The 20,703-nt window shown below is 38.2% G+C and overlaps 2 protein-coding genes across 2 annotated transcripts in view; one reads left to right on the top strand and one right to left on the bottom strand.

Annotated features, from left to right (window-relative positions):
• DNAH7 (dynein axonemal heavy chain 7) overlaps positions 1-20,703 on the top strand; it is a 155,482-nt gene that overhangs the window by 118,523 nt on the left and 16,256 nt on the right. The window contains exons 49-55 of the mRNA XM_060688081.2: positions 853-986; positions 3,595-3,930; positions 5,960-6,086; positions 7,873-8,067; positions 10,920-11,012; positions 17,381-17,557; positions 18,891-19,052. Coding sequence (XP_060544064.2) covers positions 853-986; positions 3,595-3,930; positions 5,960-6,086; positions 7,873-8,067; positions 10,920-11,012; positions 17,381-17,557; positions 18,891-19,052 — 1,224 coding nt within the window. The remainder of the gene's footprint in view (positions 1-852; positions 987-3,594; positions 3,931-5,959; positions 6,087-7,872; positions 8,068-10,919; positions 11,013-17,380; positions 17,558-18,890; positions 19,053-20,703) is intronic.
• LOC117672809 (baculoviral IAP repeat-containing protein 5.1-like) lies at positions 11,272-15,568 on the bottom strand. Its single transcript, XM_087882118.1, has 4 exons — positions 15,301-15,568; positions 13,854-13,963; positions 12,623-12,743; positions 11,272-12,162 (listed from the first exon to the last, which is right to left on the bottom strand). Exons 1-4 carry the CDS (start codon positions 15,436-15,438, stop codon positions 11,986-11,988), a joined length of 546 nt encoding a protein of 181 aa, XP_087738244.1. The 5' UTR covers positions 15,439-15,568; the 3' UTR covers positions 11,272-11,985.

Raw genomic sequence — 20,703 nt, 5'->3', positions numbered from 1 at the left:
AAGAAGAAGAGAAAAAGCACCAAAGTGCCTTGGTTTCTGTGGGGGTGGGGTGGAGGGAACTGTGGAACAGGAAGTTGGAGGTAGGAGTTCCCATCAATCAGACTTTGCCAACTCTGCAGTTCCAAAATAAATAGGGCAAAACTTTTCTTGATATCACTCTCTCTGGAAAAGCTGAGTTGAAAGCTAATTAGTCTATCAAATTGCAACCCACAGATTTTGTTTCATTATGTGGCAGTCAAGTCATTGCCAATTCTTAATGACCAAATGGGTAGATTTTCTCCATGATGATCTGTGCTAACTTGATTTTACAAGTCCTCCCATGGTCCCTTTGGGCATAGAGTGCTGTTATTTTCTGACCAGAAGGTGGGAATTACTTTATGGCAGTCTACTCCAACCTAGCACTTCCTATTTGTGAGAATTTCCACCCGCTATACACAAGTATGGGAATTCTAGAAATCAGGAAAATATATTTTGAAAGTACTTGTTTGGAGAAGACTTCCATATGGTGAAGAGGACAACTTTCAGACAAAAGCAGAAGTAATTCTTTTCTCTTTCTCAGAAATGTTTGATATGTGTTAGAACAGGGGTCTCCAACCCCCATTTGTTAGGAACTGGGCCACAGCGCTGGAGGGGAGCATGGGTGAGCAAACGAAACTGAAACCATTTCCCCTGTCCGTGGAAAAATTGTCTTCCACAAAACTGGTCCCTGGTGCCAAAAATGTTGGGGACCATTATGTTAGAATATATCACAGCATCCTGAAGTTTAAATATCTTATTTGGATAACTGGTGTTGACTATTGGGTTTTGGCTTATTTGGTTCTAATTCTAATTTGGAACTCTTGAAATTTTCAGGTAACTTTGTTAAATTTCATGATAACTTCAGAGGGGATGCAAGATCAACTGCTTGGAATAGTTGTTGCAAGAGAGAGGCCAGATCTGGAAGAAGAAAAACAAGCCCTGATCTTACAAGGAGCTGAAAATAAAAAGTATCAAAATATTATTAGATAGAAAGTTATCTCAACTGAATGATAATGTTCTACAGAGAGAAAGTAATTAACATACAGAAGTCCTCGATTTACCACCATTCATTTAGTGACCATTTAATTTTATTTATGATGGCATTGAAAAAAAGTGATGTATTACTGGTCCTTACATTGAAAATTGTCACAGTTCCCCAGTGGTCATGTGATCGTACTCTGGGCTGTTGGGAACTGGTTCACACAACAGTTGCAGCATCCTGCAGTCATGTGAGCTGTGGTGGCACAGTGGTTTGAATGCAGTGTTGCAGGCTAACTCTGCCACTGCCAGGAGTTTGATCTTGACCAGTTCAGGGTTAACTCAGCCTTGTTTTTTTGAGGTCAGTAAAATGAGGATGACTCAGCTTGTTAGGGGCAATATGCTGACATTGTAAACTGCTCAGAGAGTACTGTATAGCTCTACTGTATAGCAGAGAGCAATATATAAGTCTAAGTGCTATTGGTAGTGCTAAGTGATTTGCAACCTTCTCAGCTGGTTTATAACAAACAAACTCAATGGGGAACCTAGTAGGAAATCACAGTCATTTGGTGTCTCACTTAATGACAGTGGGTGATTTCCTTAATGTCTGTGGTAAAAGGTAATAAAATTGGGTATGGCCATGTGATACCTCACTTAATGACTACATTGCTTAACAACAGGTTTTACAGTCTCTAACGTGGTTGTAAATTGAGGATTACTTGTATATAATCATTAATTGTGTAGCTCCTGATAAAAAGTAGTTGACTTTGTTACTGGAAAAGTAAGAATTGTGAAAATTCTTGGACTAACAAGACCTTTTCTGTTCACTGTAAAGTGTGGTCTGACTTTGTAGGTAATTGAGAAGCCAAAAGAGTGAAAATTATTCTGTAAATGTACTCTTGAGCTTTATTGGCAGAGAATTCTCCATAACATTTGAGGATATTATTTCTCTTTCAAATAAGGCTTTTCAAAAGTCTTCTATAAAGGGCCAATGAGTGTCTCTATGTTTATACAGAGAATCCTTCACTGAAACAATTGAAATATGCTAAGTGATTTTTTTGACATTCCATATTTTCCTCTGTAATTTATAATGCCTTCTGTACCATTGAATGATTCTATGCCTATTATATGCTAAACCACAAGAAAACTAATGAAGGTTTATATTAACTGAGTTTTAGCATGTGGTACAAAGGGAGTCATTGGGTCTTTATCTTGGTTTAAATAGCTGTATAAAACCACCCACAGGACAGCTCATAGGTAGACTTTATCATTGCAAGACTCAATAATGGTCACTAGCTTAGATGGTTTTATAAAGGACTTCAGCACCTTAATGGAGGGTAATGCAAGCTGTCCATGATGGTTGTATGGCATCTCCTACTTTTTCAGAGGCTATTAAATAGTTTTTAAAGGGAAACGGGGGAGTGCCAATGTTTTAATGTTGACTTTTAGTCTTTCCAGAGACATCTGGCTACTGCATGATGCTGTACTAAATAACTGAAACTAGATCAGATTGTAGATACTGTTTGATAACAGAGGTTCCTCATGCTTTATTTTTCTAAATACCATAATCATGAACCTTTCTTGTGAGTGGACACTTGAGAAGTTGATGATTAACATGTGAAAAGTACCAGACTAGGAAAGACTGCTGCATTCCAAAGTGGACTTCATTAGTTTCAATATAAAACGCAGCTCAGAATGGCAGCTGGGGGACAGAGTAGAATTACGGTATGAAAGATCCCTGGCCATTGAGAAGAGCAACTCAGACTTTCCCCAAGATTAGCATAGATCAGAGAGATTTAGGAGGTAGGGATTGAACTGAGCCCACTATTAACTTTTTCTAAGAGTGAAAAGCTTGTGACTTCACTAAAATGGGCTTCTTCAACAGATGAACTCTATTATATTTTAAATTTTAATGAGGATTATGGAAGTTAAGTGCAACACATTTGAAAAGCATCAAATTAGGGAAGCTGATGTAGACCTACAGTACTATTGACTTGCAATAGTTCGTTTAGTGACCGTTCAAAGTTACAAAGGCAGTGAAAAAAGTGACTTATGACCATCACTTTTCACAGTTATGACCTTTGCAGCATCCCCATGATCATGTGATCAAAATTCAGATCCTTGGCAACTGCTTCATATTTATGACCATTGCTATGTCCCAAGGTCATGTGATCCCCTTTTGAGACCTTCTGACAAGCAAAGTCAATGGGGAAGCCAGATTCACTTAGCAACTGGGTTACTCGCTTATCAACTGCAGTGATTCACTTAACAACTGAGGCAAGAAAGGTCATAAAATGGGGCAAAATTCACTTAACAAATGTGTCCTGAACAACAAAATTTTGGGCTTAATTGTGGTCATAAGTCGAGGACTACTTGTGTGTTTGGCTGATTGGCTGGAATGGGTCAAGAAATTATTGTACAAAATCAATTTTGTGTCTGTTTTCTACCTTACAGTTTAAAATAACTGTCAAAGATTTAATCCCTCAGTTCCAGTTTTGTTTCTAAAGTAATTAATATTCTAGGATCCCTTGACTATATCAAATCATTTTCAGATCACTCGCAGCTTCTACAAGGTATTAACCTAATTTTCTGTTATAGACAGCTACAGGAAATAGAGGACAAAATTTTAGAAGTTCTGTCATCGTCTGAAGGAAATATTTTGGAAGACGAGACTGCTATCAAGATATTATCCTCTTCTAAAGCTTTGGCTAATGAAATTTCGGAAAAGCAAGCCATAGCAGAAGAAACGGAAAAGAAGATAGATGCTACCCGGATGGGCTACCGCCCCATTGCAATTCATTCATCAATCCTCTTTTTTTCAATTGCTGACCTGGCTAATATTGAGCCCATGTACCAGTATTCCTTAACCTGGTTCATCAACCTCTTCATCATGTCTATAGACAACTCAGAAAAGTCAGATATTTTGCAAGAAAGGTATATGAAATAATTACGATGCTAATGTTGCTTTTACCATCTGTTCTAACTGTGAAGCATCCAGCAAGAGCGGGTGGGTTGGGATTTTTAGTTTTTATTACTTAGGCTGTTTATTATATTGAAAAGTTCTAGATAAAATTTATTTATTAAGTTTCTATGCCGCCCATCTCACTGTCGAGTGACTCTGCAAGGCCTACAGCATCATAAAACTGCAATATAAAGCATTAAAACCTTGAACATTAAAAATTAACAAAAAAACTGGGCAAGATAGGAACCAATACAGAGGCAGGTGGAGATGGTATTTTCTTCTAAGTCTACTAACTAACCTGAGACTGGAATCAAGTTATATATTAATCAAGTTATATTTAATCAAATTAGCATATGTGTACTGATTTCATTGGGTTAAGTATGTGCTCCTCCCTCCCAAAAGAGTATTTTATTGTAATTTGAGCCAGGGTGAGCAAATCTATATCTGTTAATAGAGTTCCAGCTTATTTGTGATAGATTTCAGATTCCCACTATTTATTTGCTTAAAGGATTTGTATGCCACTTCCTATTTTCCAAAATTGTTCTAAGGGTAACAGTGCAGAACGGCAACCATCTTAAATTACAGTTAGACCTTGACTTACAACAGTTCATTTAGTGATTGTTCAAAGTTACAGTGGCACTGAATAAAGTGACTTGTGACAATTTTTCACAGTTACAACCTTTGCAGCATCCTCATGGTCATGTGATCAAAATTCAGATGCTTGGCAACTGGTTCATATTTATGACAGTTGCATGTCCTGTGGTCATGTGATTCCATTTCCCGATCTCCTGAGAAGCAAAGTTAATGGGGAAGCCAGATTCACTTAACAGCCAGGTTACTAACTTAACAACTGCGCTGATTCACTTAACAACTATGGCAAGGAATGTCGTAAAATGGAGCAAAACTCACTTAAGTGTCTCACTTTTAACCACAGATATTTTGGGCTCAATTGTGATTGTAAGTTAAGGACTCCCTGTATATCAGGGAGACGGGGGAATTGTGGATATGCAGGAGTCAATTTTTATGCAGAAAGAGTATGGAACAGTTCTGTTCTGTTCTGCTTCACAGAACAAGTCTGTGTTTTTGGTTTTCAATGTTGAAGTTCTGATAAAATGAAAAAAAGGAATGTATGCCTTTATAATGTGTTTTCAATATGCTCAAGCAAGCTCTATGAAGAAAGAAGCTGTTGTTGTGGGCATATTTTTACCTGTGCAAGTTTGAAGTATTGGAGACCAAATACTTTAAAAGTGATAAATGCCTCACTCTGAAGAACTGTGTAAGAAAGAAAGCGAATGGAACATTCATAAGTTTTTCATTCAAAGTTTTCCTTCCCCTCCAAATGTTCTTCTTTAATAATTCAATAAAAATACCAAAGTAGGACTTAAATAGCAAACCTTGAGAAAATTAGGCAAACCTAGCTTGACTAATTTCACTATCTTCAGTTAATTGGACACAGCATTTAAGTTGACTTCAGTGAAAAGTCATTTAAAAAATAATGTGCTGTGAAAATTGAGTTCAGTGTTAGATTTTATGTGATATTCATTTGTAGCTTGGGACTGCTAAATAATAAACACAAACTTGATGTTTGAATTCAGCCTCCCCATCCCCTTTATCCTCTCTGTACTTTTTGGATGTTTGATTGCTTGCTGTTTTTTTGTGTTTGGACCAATTTATTCTCACTTTGGACCCATTACTTACAGTTTCAAGTTGTTGACACTTTAAATGGGCCAGCTATTTTTCTGGCAATGTTGACTTCAGGAATTCTGGGAGTTGAAGTCCTCCAGGCTTAAAGTTGCCAAGGTTGGAGACCCTTGCTCTGAAGGGTATCTCCTGAAGGATTAGTGGGGTTCCTTGTGCAACTTTTTAAAAATAAAATATTTAATTGAAAAAATAGATTACTCCTGTAGAATTGAAATTTCAAAGATCTTCAGACTTGTGGCTGCCACAGTGTTGTCTTTTAGATTCCTTCCCTGTTATTTTTTTTTTTTTTAATACTTTCAGACTGAGGCTTCTCAGAGATCACTTTACTTACTCCCTCTATGTCAACATCTGCCGCTCGCTCTTTGAAAAAGACAAGCTGCTCTTCTCCTTCTGCCTGAATGTAAATCTTCTGAAGCACGATAAATTGGTTAGTGCTGCTAAAAACACATTACTGGATGGGATTTTTGCATAATGGGGTACCATATGTCTGATACTCTAGTTTTTTTCCCAAGTATTTCTAAGCTCTGAATTCCAGCAGGAAAGTAAAAAGGGCAAAAATTGTCAGAATTGCTTGCTTACTTTTAAAGAAACTGGAGCAGCCCCTTGGCCCCTTCCTGCCCCATTCACACATTTCTCAACATTCTTTCTTTCTGTATCCTCATTCCATCCTGCCATTCTCTCAGTTCATTGCCCTGTTGCTCCCATCTCCTTCAGTCTTTCTCTTCTGCTTGCACCTAGCCTTGTATTCCTCCCTAACTTATCTCTTTGCTGCTCGCTTGTTTTCTCCCTCTTGTCCTAATTCAGCCTTCACCAGCACCAGATCAGATCCCCCTTTTCTCTCCAAACAATGATCTTTCCCTCTTTATCCCAGGATCGAGCCTCCTCTGCTTCTCTCCCTCCTTCCAGAATCCAGACAGCATCAAGCCCTCTGCTCTTCCTTATCTTGAAGCTTTCCTCCATTGCTACTACTATAGGGGATGGGCAATGGATGGGACAAGGCTCAGAAGGTACCCACAGGGAAAGTATACGATGCCGTGTATCACTGGTTGGGTGTGTGTTTATATTTCTATGTGTGTATAAATGTGGTTGATTTTTTTTTAATTGGGGACACTCAGTTATTGGGGACCTTCAAGTTTAACTTCCCACTTGACCACAGGGTTGCTTGGGAATTTAAGTTAGTCATGTTCTCTCAAACCAACTTATCTCAGTGGGCCATAATGGGAATAAAAAGCTTACTTTCTCCCCACATTAGCTGCCTTAAGCTTCCAGGAGAAGACAACATACAAAAGGAAAAACTTTGAGGCACAGGAGGTAAAGCAACCAACTCACCAAAATGTTCTCTTTCTAAAATACTTCAACCACCGAAAGTGATGTATTGTTAAGCATTTTGTCTCCTCTATTTCCTGGAAATATCTTTTTGATATATTAATCTAAACATAACAAGTGATCTGGGGACAAACAAAATTTTATGAAGGACGATGAAATAAGGCAAAATGGTCTTTGCCTGAGTAACAGTTCCTCAGGCAAGGGCGAACTTTGTTTTTAAAGAAGGCCTACCAAAATATTTTCTTATCAATAATGACTGTATCAGAATAGGTAATTACAACATTAAATACCCATAATGCCCTGGGACTGCGGAACATCTGGACCCTAGGGACAATTTTAAAATGATGCATGTCTTCGCAGATCAACATTAACATTTGGGTCCTCCTGGATGGTTGGTCCTTGCAGCTATGCTGAAAGACCAAGCTAGAATCCCTAGTTTTACAGATTTGGAAGGATTTGATTTGATCCCGCCCTTGTCACCTCAGATTCAAAATGGTTGTCTTCTGACCATAAAACGGCATTGGCGTAGCAACCAAAGCTCCCGTTTCCAGTAATTTGCAGAGTTGCACTGAAACGTTGAAACTTGAATCCATGCATCTTACTATGCTTTTCTCCATTTGAGTTCAGTTGGTAGCATTGCCCAAGGAAAAACTGAGGGAAGAAATAGTTCTTCTCTTCCCTCTACTTATTCTCTTCAATGTTTGCACGATTGTCCAGGATAGTCATTAGTACAAGAGGCCTCGAGGTAAAGAATCAGCTTCCAATCAGATGCAACTTTTAACAAATTTGGAAAAATACAGTCTCTGAACTTGGTTTTGGCTGCATAAACAATTGCATCTTTGAATTTCAAAGTTTTAAGTAATTTATTTTGTTTGAAATTATTGCAGATTAATGAGGATGAGTGGAAGTTTCTGTTAACAGGAGGGATAGGCCTGGACAATCCTTATTCTAATCCCTGCCCCTGGCTTCCCCAGAAGTCATGGGATGAAATCTGCCGCTTGGATGATTTGCCAATGTTCAGAAGTATTCGAAAGGAATTTATACGCTTGAAGGAAGGATGGAAAACTGTATATGATAGTTTGGTAGGTCTGTAATTATCTGGTGTACATTCCTCATTTAAATAAGCATTCATCTTTGCTTCAGCATTAAACCCTCCCACATATATCTTTATTTTTGTATTCTAAACTATGTTTATAAGGACAATCATTACTTTTACAATTATTGGTAATCATTTTGTTAATTGAAAAATATCAACTTTTAGATTAGTAGGAAAAAATTCAAAACAGTTCATATGCTGCTGTTTTTTATTGTAGTTCCAGCCTTGCCATGATCTGTTTTTTTTACTTCTGATGCACTTTTATTGGTTTATTTTATAGTTTCCCATTTTAGAATTACTTTTAATGAAAAGCAGGCTCCATATCAATGCAGATTTTCAAGGCCAGCACCAATCTAATGGAGATGTGCTTCAGGACTAGCAGGTTAAGGACTGATATTTGATATTCTGATATTTTGCAGCAGCTGCATCTGGTATGTTCAGGAATTAAGTGATCAGCACTGTAACATAATTTTCAGGAGCTCACGTGCAACCAAATAGGATCTGACAGAACTTTTGTTTTTGTAGCAGAATTAATTGCTAATTGGACTGTCTCATCATATTTCTGGAAAGCCAGTTTCTGATTGGTCCTATATCCAGGTGAATTTTTAATTCCAAAGGAACTAATTTTTTATTGCTCTGTTTTTGAAACATTCACCTTTGTGAGATTGCTGTTGATTCTAGATACAGATTAACAGAGTTGGAAGGGACCCTGTAGGTCATCTAGTGACTAGTGACTAGTCCAACCCCATGCCCAAGCAGACCCTATACCATTTTTGACAGTTGGCAGTCCAGTCTCTTCTTGAAGGCTTCCAGTGATGAAGCTCCCACAAATTCTGAAGACAAGCTGTTCCATTGGTTGGTTGTTCTGTCAGAAAATTTCTCCTTATTTCCAGGTTGAATCTCTCCTTGATCAGTTTCCATCCATTATTCCTTGTCTGGCCTGCTTTGGAAAATAGCTTGAGCCCCTCAAATATTGGAACACTGCTATCATGTCTCTCCTGGTCATTCTCTTCACTAGAGTAGCTATGCCCAGTTCCTGCAACCGTTCACCATATGTTTTAGCCTCCAGTCCCCTAATCATCTTGGTTGCTCTTCTCTGCACTCTTTCTAGAGTTTCAACATCTTTTTTATAGTGTGGTGACCAAACATGGCTTTGATCAATTAAGGCTTGTTTTATTTTAAATTGACATAAAGCTGGAAACCAGACTGTGTTAACCTTCAGACTTTCTTCCTTCTTGTCAAAGTTATTGGAATATTTATAAATCTCTTCTCTGGGCACTCATGCATAATTATTAATTTTGGATATTAATAAGAAATGTTTGATGAACCAGTTTGATGAAGTATTGCTTTGTCCAAATTGTTCATAGCTCAGTTTTTTGCTGGGTAGGCAACTGGAGACACTGCAAGTTCTGGAACTATCTGAGGGTAATACATTTGCTGTGTTTCTAAGTAGTAGAGTTAGCGAGTATGCTTGAATGATTCCAAATCCACTGCTTACCATGGAACAGAATAGGGAAAAGCCATTTCTTGAGGTCTAGCAAAATTGTTAGATGCTGGGCAATAAAGATGTGTGTCTTACTCCTCTATTAGCGACTTCATATGTGAAGAGGAAGTGGTCTGTTCCCCCTCCAGTGCCTTTGTTTTTCTCCATGCGTGTGCTAGGTTTAAAGTAGCATCTATGGGTTCCAGTGAAGCATCACTTACTTTAGCTCTCAATCTACAACGGGTTCATATGTTCAGGTGAGGCTAAAATATTTAGTTTGGTATGTTGTTAAAGAGAACACAGAGAGCAAACTGGGAAATGACTTACAGTTTCATGACAGAGCACACTTCCTTTGAGGCAAGTGAGTTAATGTTTTGACCCCAGCATGTCAAATAAATTAGAATTAAAAATCAGGTAAATGTGAATGACCCCTCCATTAATGTTAGTTGCAGATGGCTGGAAAACCTTCCATTCTGAAAGAAGAAAAAGGAGGAAGCTTCTGCAGAATTTTTTTTGGAGAAGCCACCCCAGAAGACTGGAAGCAGAGCTGTCATCATACCGTTGACAATAGTTCCAGTGCCACTGAGACCTAGGATAATGGTTTAATAACTGCTGGTTAACCACACTTTTAGATACGGAAATTGTTTGCTAATGGTCCAGAATAAATTATTGGACAATTTTTTTCATTGGGAGTTAATGACTGAGAAAGAGCTGGAGATTTCCATGAAGTGTTTTGAATGAATTTCCTAAGACAGCTAGCCATATTAATCTTCTGTAGCGAAACAAAAAAATTTCTGGCACCTTAAGCACCAGATAATTATCACTTGAGTTTTCATGAACGATAGCTCATTTTTTAAAAAGTGAAGTTTCAGCTTAATTTGGAGACGTGCATGCAGTCAAATAAACACATATATGCGTACTGTATGTGTGAGGCTGAGGGTAGGACTGTAAAGAATGATTCATGCAGATGCATATGGGTAGTTGTAGTTCTCAGCTTATGATCCTTTGACAGTCTTACTTCTCACACAACGGTCACAGCATTCTTGTGGTCACAGGACTGCAGTTCGGCGTGCTTTAGTGATCAGCATGTATTTATGTCAGTTGCAGTGTCCAGGAGTAATATGATTGCCTTAATGAGTATGGCAAAAAAGGTCGTAAAATTGGGCACTTAATGACCACACAACTTAGTAACAGACATTCCCATCCCAAATGCGGTTATAAGTCAAGGACCATCTGCATCCTGACTTGAACCATGTGACATGAAACTGAATCTTTTGAAGATTTTCAATTTTGTTGTTTAGTATTATAATCCCTCTTTGCCATTTTTGGGGTTCAAGAATTGTCTGTGTTTTCAGAATCCTCACCATGAGGAATTTCCTGAGGAGTGGCAAGATAAACTCGAAGGGTTCCAGAGGATGCTAATCATTCGTTGTCTGAGACCTGACAAAGTAAGTATGGTCAGCTGATTAACAAATGTACGGTATATTAGACTGAGTGCTATCTAATTGTTCACCCTTAAGAAGGGTAGCTATGTCTTTTTAAAAAATCTACATTGGAAGTAGCCAATACTGGAATAGCTGGTGGAAGAATCTTTACTTGTGGTGGGTAAATAATTTACTATTAGGTGTATCTCTCTCTTCCTATTACATCAGGGAATGGAAAAAGGGACAAGAACTTTCCAGACACAGAAACACTGCTTGCCTTACATTACTGTGATGTTTATTTGTTTTGATGATTCTAGGTAAATAATCTTTGCTTATTTTTCAATATATACAGTGGCCTTTCACAAACTTTATAGACATTTCCAATGGAGCATTTTACAGTTTCTTCTTCCCTAATTTACACAGATTCCTTGTAGACTATTTTAGGTAAATGTACTGCTGTCTTCAGTTTTGTAGGAGTCACATAACAGATTCAAAAAAAATGAATAGCACATATGTTAATAAAAGCATTTTTTTTCATATTTGTTCATGGAGGAACACTATTGTGACACGCAAGCTCTTAAATACGGAAACTCATCACACCTTGATGTGTGATGCCAAAAGCAACATATTGCAGAGCTGGCCTTACACTGACAACTGTATTGTGAATATTATTTATAAGATATATTATTGGATAAATTTGAATATCAGTTTAAAAGAAATCCCTCTTAGTCTGTCCAAAACCCTTTATTTAAAATTCTATCTTTACATTATCCAAACACATTATCTCAGTTTAGTGGATTACTTCCATAAGTCAGAATTATTTCCTTCTGGCTTTATGCAGAACAAGCATTACAACACAATAAAAGCATCAGGAATATAAATGGCTATCCGAAGATTCCATTCATGTCATATTAGGCAGTATTACAGGCCAGGCCTTTGTTCACCTTAATATATGCCTTTACCTCTGACCGTGCTTGTCATCACAAGAGATTGTCAGCTACAATCCATTCTCTTCTATTTGTTGGCTGGCACACAATTTTCTTTTGTTGCAAATGGCAGAAGTCTCGGTTTCTGGTGTGTACTGGTATTTATTCATGAAATGATCCACAAGACGTTTCCTTGTTAGAGCTGCTTCTTTTTCAAAGGTGTTTATTATACTTCGGCCTGTTTTGCACTTGAAAATAAGTGGAGAATTCAGTTAGCCACAATTTTTAGATGATAGACAGCATGAACAACTACAAGGGATACTGCAGAATATATTAATAGCCTTCCTTTTTAAAAGAAAGCATCTACACCTTTGACAGTAATTGTTTCCAACCTCAATTGCTCATTTGGATCCACGCTCATAGCCCAGCATGATTTTAGACTACTGTGAGGGAAAAAAGTAAATCTTTGTCAATGCTTGTCAAAGAGAAAAAATAGGGAGAAAAATGGTAGCTGTTAGTTGTACGTACGTCAGCAGCCTCTTGCAGCAACAAAGCAAGATTTTTAGAAAGAAAGAGAAGCCACATTTCACACTGACCCATGAAAAGTCTGTTAAGGAATGGATGGGGTCAGGAGGTGCTTTAAGTTCATCATTAAATTCAGATTGCTTAGGTCACCTCAGCTCTCCTGATATCAGTTCCATTACTTACAAGAAAATTTCTGGCCCTTTCCATCTCTAGTTCATAGTATTCTTCTACTGTCAGATCATCAAAATTCTTCGAAAGGGACAAGAACCCACATGAGTCTTGACTACGCTTGGAGTGCTCCAACCTGCCAGGGAAAAAATGCCATTGGCAAGAAGTAGAATGAGCCAGGAAAAGTAGAGGAAACTTTCAAGAACACAGCTTAGTGCTACAGTTAGAAATGTAAACATTTTCCATGTAAGCAGATGCCCATTCACATCTTCCAGCATGATTCAGTGACAAAGTAATGTTATGCAACAAGTTACTAAGTCACTATCAGCACTTGTACCTTTGTAAAGCAACAAGTAAACTAGGTTGGTTGAGGGGGATCAATTAAGGGGGATCAATTAGCACGCCTGACAACTCGACATTTAAATACCTTAATTGAAGCAACATTTGGTATGGCTGAGCTTCACATATTACATCAAACCCAGAGGCTACTGCTGCCCCTAATTAAGGAAGCACAACCGATCAGTGCCAAAGCTCACTGTGTTTACCAGTTTGTAATTGCGGAGACAATTACATCGGCAGAACTGATAGGTGTTTGGCTTTCAGAATAAAGGAGCATCTTCCGAAATGGGTCCAGACAGTCTTGAGTAATCCAACAGTAGCAGCAAATCATGGCCATAAAATGCATTCTTTGGCCATTGCAAGTCACTTACTATCTACGGGCCACCAGGTAGATCCAAACTCTGCATGGAAAGTTTTACTGCACCACAGGAACTCTCATTTCCTGCGGTTTGCTGAGGCAGTTGCCATTAACCGTTTGAAGCCTCCCTTTGGCATGCAGAAATAGCTTTATGTCAATCTATGCCTTCCATGGGCGTAAGGCTTGCCATTGGTTGCTTTCCTGCATATGTTATAGCTTAATTAATGCTCTTGCCAGATCTTATATTTGACGCTGATTTAAACTATGTTATTGCAATATAGGTACTGACGAGCCAATATGAAATGCTTGCATATACCTCTGTTTGTCTTTTGGCTGTATTGTTTAGGCTGGTTGAATTGTTTCCTCAGTGGGAGCTAAAAAAACCATATGAAATTCCATTAAAGGTGGGGAGATACCTATCAGAACTTGGGGAAAGTAATTCTGCTCCAGCCGGAGGTTGTCTAACCTCCTCCACAAGTGCACAGACAACAACATTCTTAGTCTGAGCTGCATTAAGGCAGAAAATCAGCAGTTGGAAACCATACATACCAGGGATCGTGATTGGACTCCCAGCCCTCTAACTCTATCAAGCAGAAGAAGCACTTGGCCACATCAGGTTCCTCTGCATGTGGATGGTGGATGAAGCCAGCCTTGGCCATCTACATAAGAAGAGGATAAGGACACTTTGAAGACTGAGAGAGAACTTTTGTACTTCCTAGGATATTGTTTGCCATCAGCTGGATCTTTACTAATGACTATGTCCCAGGGGTGAAATGCTCCCAATTTGGACCAGATTGGGCCATCCGGTAGCGATTGTGGCAGGTGGTTCAGAGAATCGGTAGCGATGGCAGCATGAGGCTCCGCCCACCTGCCTGGGTGTCATTACTTCCTGCTTTTAAAAGGTAAAAAAAGGCTCTGACAATTGTGTGCCACAGCTGTGATTGTCAGAGCCTCTTTTTTTTACCTTTTAAAAGCATTTTTTACAACCTATTCACCCAAATAGGTTGTAAAAAAATTCTTTAAAAAAGTAAAAGAAAATAGTTGGCCACCCCCACCCCCCCAACAAGCCACGCCCACAGACCCGGTAGTAACAAATTTTACATTTCACCACTGCTGTGTCCACATCACAAGGTTAAGCTATGTTTCCTTGAAGATTGAATCAGTCACAGGAGCTGGCCTAACATAATAGGCTAAGCTATGCGCAGATTGTTGGACTCTGACTTATATCTCAGAGTTCTGCATAATTCAAATTGATTTAGAATTTTTCTCACTTATACTGAAAAGTAAACTGCATCTGGAATTAGTCTGCATTTCTGCAGATTCTATACAATTCTGTTTAGGCTGCCTGACATACCACCTTCTGTTTTTCTCAACTCTCAAATATCCCCCGTTTGCAGGAGATCTCAGAGCCAAACAATCTCCAAAAAAGAAAAATTTGCTAGGCTTATACAAAAACTTGCATCTCCTTTGTCCTGCATATTCCATTTTTCAGAGCCACCTCAGACAGCTTAGTTTTACTAAAGGAAAGAATATGGAAGTGAACTAGTCCCTCAACTGGAACTTTTCTAGGAGAGAATTCCTAAGCTGATAGCAACAGTTTTCCCCAGTTTAAAGATATACCTACAAGAGCTTTCCCCTACAATTTCTAGAAAAATATATGGGAGCCAGCCTGGGCTTCTTTTAAAAACTAGAGAGGTGTGTAACATAATTGAGAAATAAAGCTTGCAGATTTGGGACAGGAGGAGTAGACCTTTTTCTCTTTCCTCTTCTGAAATGTTAAAAAACAACAACACAAAGAATGATTTAGCAGCAAGCATTTCCCTTCTCAGGAAGGGAGGAAAACTCCAATTTTTAAGAACAGCTAAAAGTATTGTTCAAGGTAAGATTATATTTATACAGAGAAAGCCTGGCTGAACTCTACTTTGAATGAATACACATCATTGAAAAAAAATGGTGGCTCTTTTCAAAGATTTCCTCCCAGAACCTCTAGACTTACATTCTCAGGAGTACATTTGCAGTTGTCCTTAAAAGGCCATGCAGTTAAGGTCTGTAGGCGATTTCTATATTCATACATTTCTCTGAATGCAAGTAGGTTCTTGGAAGTTGAAGTGATTTCTCTCAGGAAAGCCTCCATGTAGGCTATGAATGTTGCAAACTGTTATTCTCACCACACTTTCTTTCAAAGCCACAAGCTTGTATGGATTCTGGCTTCATATTTAAGGCATTTCGTTAGCTCTCTCAATTGATGTCACCTGTTAATCAACCTTTAAGAGTTGGGAGAAAAGATGGATAAACTATAAATAAACATGGATAGTTTAATCTATCTAAATCACTACAATACCTTTTCCTCTTAAAGGTAAATCTCAAAGTGTTTAGATTTAAAACACTAATTCAAAAATCAAGTCTGCATTAAAATATTTTAGAAAATGCTAAATAAAATAAACATTAAAACATCAAAAAGTAAAAGCAATAAAATACTTTTAAAAAAAAGACTAGTACGTAAATTGGTTACTTACTATAATTAACATCTTACTTCTTGGGATGCTCCTTTCCTTTTAATTCTGCAGATAACTACTTGAAGCAGATGCTGCTTTTCTTGCTCCTGCCATCTAAAGCTGCATTTGCCTAAATTCTTGAGAGTTATCAACCCTGGCTGCTCACTACCCTAATAATACAGAACAATTATTTGGTTATATCCCTGCTTGAGCTGGCATTGAGGCCCAGCTTCTCTGATGTAAGGGTATGGCCCAAACTGAGAGAGGTAGAATATTTTTTGGAGCTGGTGGGCACATGTGAATTTTCAAAGCATTTTTTAAAAATTATTTTATTTTCAAAAATGGATATGCTGCCTACTCTTCTGATTCTAAGTTGTGAACAAGCAAACAAAATGACTGTAGCTATTACAATTTATCAAGCCACCCATTTTTCAGAAGGGAAACTGATTAAATCATTTCCCCCTTCCACTCAGGATGCTTTCTGCCTTCCATTCCCCCAATATCTTTTTTTTTTTTTTTGAGGCTGGTGTGAAGGCTTGTAAAGTAGGACTGCAAACTTCTGTACAGACACTAGGTGGCAGCGACAGTCCTGCATCTCTTTTCTGCCATCTGGTGGTTGTACATTTTTTGCAGCTGATTTATGGGATCTTATGTAAACCAAGTCATCCCAATGTTTATTTTCTGCAGGGAAGCCAGAGGCATTCTTAGAAATAAAGGTGATAATGTCTGATGCTATTTGTCATTGTATGCCAACATTCTATGTTCTCTCACTTTCTCCCTCCCTCCCTCCCTCTCTTTCAGCATGGGTGTATATGTAGAATAGTGGTCGTCAAAAGAAGGATCCATTGGCTCATTGGTGGCAAGAGGGAATTACACTTTTGCTTATCCCTACCCCTAAAGATTTGGATTTCAGCAACTATTATGAACACAGAATTGCTATACTTCCTCTACTATCATTTAGAACATTTAGAACACATTTAAAATATGACCTTAGGATCCCTGCCCTCCACCCCACCCCCACCCCCGATGCTCTCAGGGGTCTGCAAAGACAAAATTATTATTTTGTCAAATTTATTATTATTGCTAACCTGTGTTGAAAAATAATACATTTTAAAAATCCCATCAAGTAATAGCAACAGTCAATGGATCAGTTTTAATTTTTAATATGGTAAATATGAATAAATACAACTCATACAAATAAAAGCCCTTGGGAGGGGGTCTTCCATAATTTTTTAAAATAGGAAGGCCTCTTGAGAGAAAAAAGTTTTAAAAAATATTGATTTAGACTATGCCAGGTTGGAGAAAGATGGATTGGGACATTGCAACTAATATGAACATAATACTCATACTTGATGCTGTAGAAGTTTACGTAACTTGTAATTTTTTCTTTTCCACTTTTTCTTTTTTTTCTTGTACCAAAATTATTCCTTTTAATTTTTTAAGAGAATTGGAAGTAGAAGCACAGCATTTGAAACTCTGTGATTAGTGTGTGCTTTTATTAAACAGCACAAGTCAATCATATATATAATGATTTTTAAGGAAAACCATGTCATTTTTTTTTTTGCCTTCTTGACTTTCTAGATTATTCCCATGGTGCAAGAATTTATTATTAACAACTTGGGCCGTCTGTTTATTGAGCCTCCTCCTTTTGACTTAAACAAAGCTTTTGGGGATAGCCACTGCTGTGCTGCACTAATTTTTGTGTTGTCTCCGGGTGCAGATCCCATGGCAGCTCTTCTCAAATTTGCCGATGACCAGGTATGTAGATGATTATTTCATTGAGCTTCTCAGTGGATATGAGACCTAACACTGGAGTGCTTGCTATTGCATTACTTGTTCAGTGGGATGATATATGAGCAAAAGGCTTCATGGTTGCCGGGAACATCAGTTAAAATAATTTTACAGGCTTGATCTGATTTACATTGACAAAGCCCAGTGGTTTCATCTCAGAATGTGATAATATTGTCAGAATGACATAACTGATGTTGCCATGTTTATGTGCATGTGTGCAGCATCATAGCACACACATACAAAAGGGACAGAGCTTGTGCCACAATGCTCATATCATTACTTGCTCTCTATGTGAGGTATGCCTTATTATACACGCTGGTATTCAGGGGGCTGTAGAAGGAAGAAAACACTCTTCCTGTAGTTGTTTTTATCCTTTTATGGAATGCAGCATGGATAACACATACTAGTATTGGAATGAATATAGTCATTTTTCTGAGCCCCTGGTTGAATCTGTATCCATTAAAGTACTTAAGAGTGTCCTTTATCCCCAAGCCTCAGTACATATTAATTTCAGTAGAGGCAATGGATTTCAGTCCCAAGGATTAGTTGACCTGTCAGGCTGGAGATCTGATAGATTAAGAGCCAATCTCTTCCCACTTACCTGTTCCTTCTCTACCCTGGCAATCAACTACCCTAAGATTCAAGAAGAGACGAAAAAGAGGGAAAGCTGTTTTTTAGCCATCAGCTTCCCCAGGCATGGAAGTTCTGACATGGCCTTAACCATGCACACCCAGGGAGAAAGGAAGCAAAATTTAGCTCTTTAAACTCACCTCAAAGTGAGTTTACTCACTTACTTTCTCAAAGTAAAGGAAGCATGTTCTTCCTTTGAACGTCAGTGATCTAGTCATCTGTTAAAGCCATAGTAATGCAGTGACAGATGGGCAGCTTTCCTGCTGGCTGGTGATGTTGACAGGATAGGGGGGCTGCCAAATTGAACAGTTTCGTCAACCCCTTTACTCCCTCATCAATCTCCTGAGATATGAAATCAGGACACTATCACTCAGCAATTATGAATTGTTATAGGAATTGGTAAGAAGGACCAACCTACGTGAAAGAAGCCTTGGTGAAAGTTGTTAGTAAGTAACCTCTCTCAATAAAAGAAAGGCAAGGAATGCCTTCTAGAGGACCATGGCCAATTGCATTTGTTTCATACATGGAACTTAATAACTTGATGTGACTTCAACAAGACTTTCTTTAGTATTCTAAATGTTGACTGCAACCTAACCCTCGCCGTGCTCCTGCAACATTTGATGATTTCCCCCCCCCCCTTTTTTTTTCCATGGATGTTTTATATGTACAGGGCTTTGGTGCATCAAAACTCACCTCCCTGTCCCTGGGCCAAGGCCAAGGCCCCATTGCTATGCGCATGATTGAGAAGGCAGTAAAAGAAGGTAGTTGGGTAGTTCTGCAGAACTGCCATCTTGCAACCTCATGGATGCCCACACTAGAGAAAGTCTGTGAGGTGAGTATAAACAGGAGCTTAAACTATGATAACATGTCATGTGGAAAAAAGATGAGTTGTAACTTGTAGGCTAATTTTGTGGGTGAGATGGGCAGAACAACAGTAAAGGAGCCAGAGCTGGATTAAAGACGACAGTACTCAGATTGGCTCATAAGGAAGGTAGCAGAAGGAGCCACTAAGTTTTAAGTGTGACATTGTGAACAAAGAGAACATCTGAGGAATCGGTGGCTCTTGAAAGTAATGTTGGAAAAAATTACACCTGGACTGAAGGCAATAAGATAAAATGCATAAACCCAGGAATAGAAATATGTGTATGAGGTAGGAGACAGGCCTACTAAATCTGGACTGAACCAATCTACATGACTACTTAAATGATAGCAAAACAATACAACCCCCCCCCTCTAATTAATTGTTAAATCCTATTGGAGATTTGGATTTCTCAGCCTACCTGTTAATATAATTTACTTCAGGTTAGCTTTTGTGGGAGCATGCAATTATACCTTTGGGTCATCAATAAATAAAAGAGTCTTCACCAATAGGTTGCTTGGCAGATCCAAGAGTGGAAGGGCTGGAGAACAATCATTTGTCAATAAACTTTTCCCCCCTCCCTGCATGGTTTCTTCCCCTTCTGTTTTGCCCACTTGGGCTTCTGCAAGAGGAAATGTTAATGAGCAGAAGCTCTTGGACTTAAGAGGGGAGGGCTGAAGGAAGCTATACTGAATCAGTTTGTTCTGCCCAGTGCCTCAGCAAAGGAAGTGGTAATGCTATTGCCAACTCATCAAGTTAGCTAATGTTTTCTTCCATTTAAGCCTCATCATTGCTGTTGCCATTTCCATTACTATTTTAATTTTGAGTGTGTATTATTACATAAGCAATCAGCAAAAAAACCCTGAGACATAAATAGTAACTTTTACTTGTTTTGGAGTCTCAGAATTAACTTAATCCTTAAATACTTATCTTGAATAAACTCTTCATAAAATGTAATATTGGGAAAGTATCTTGGGGCTCTAAATGTGAATAGTAGCTTTCATTGAATTCAACTTTCAGCATGTATGCTTAGGTTTGGCCTGCAGGGTGCATTTATTTCTAATATTGAATTAGACTGTATCATCCTGATTTTTTAAACTATGATATATTGATTTTTAAATCAAATTTTAATAGTTTTGTGAAGATGGATTTTTTTGGGGGGTGGGGGGGTGGGGTTAAATTAGATAGGCCTAAATTGGAACTGGCTATCTCTGAAGTTCAATTATTGAGGCACACAGAGAAATATCTCTTAGATTACAATGGTAGCAATTAGTTTTTAAATTGGAGTATATAACCATTGTATCAGACATTGATTGATGGATGCTACTAAAACATAAATAGATCTAGCACATTTGTCCACATAATATATGGCATAATATCTCAACTGTGCTTGAAAGCAAAGAATAAGTATGGGGAAGCAATACTTCCAATAAAAGGAAGCAGTTATCCGGCATGTTCTGCATTTATTGCACTACAACTATTGTAAACCCCAATCAAGATGGCCTAGGATTATAGGAATAATTTAAAATATCTGGTCAGCATCAAGTTAACAACCTCAGCAATACAAGATTCCATGTTAAAGATGAATACACATCACATCAAGTTTCCTGTTCCCATTTATAAA

The sequence above is a fragment of the Pantherophis guttatus genome, chromosome 1, assembly GCF_059756535.1.
Source record: "Pantherophis guttatus breed Tessera chromosome 1, ASM5975653v1, whole genome shotgun sequence".
Classification (NCBI taxonomy): domain Eukaryota; kingdom Metazoa; phylum Chordata; class Lepidosauria; order Squamata; family Colubridae; genus Pantherophis; species Pantherophis guttatus.
This window is presented reverse-complemented; position numbering and strand designations above follow the sequence as displayed.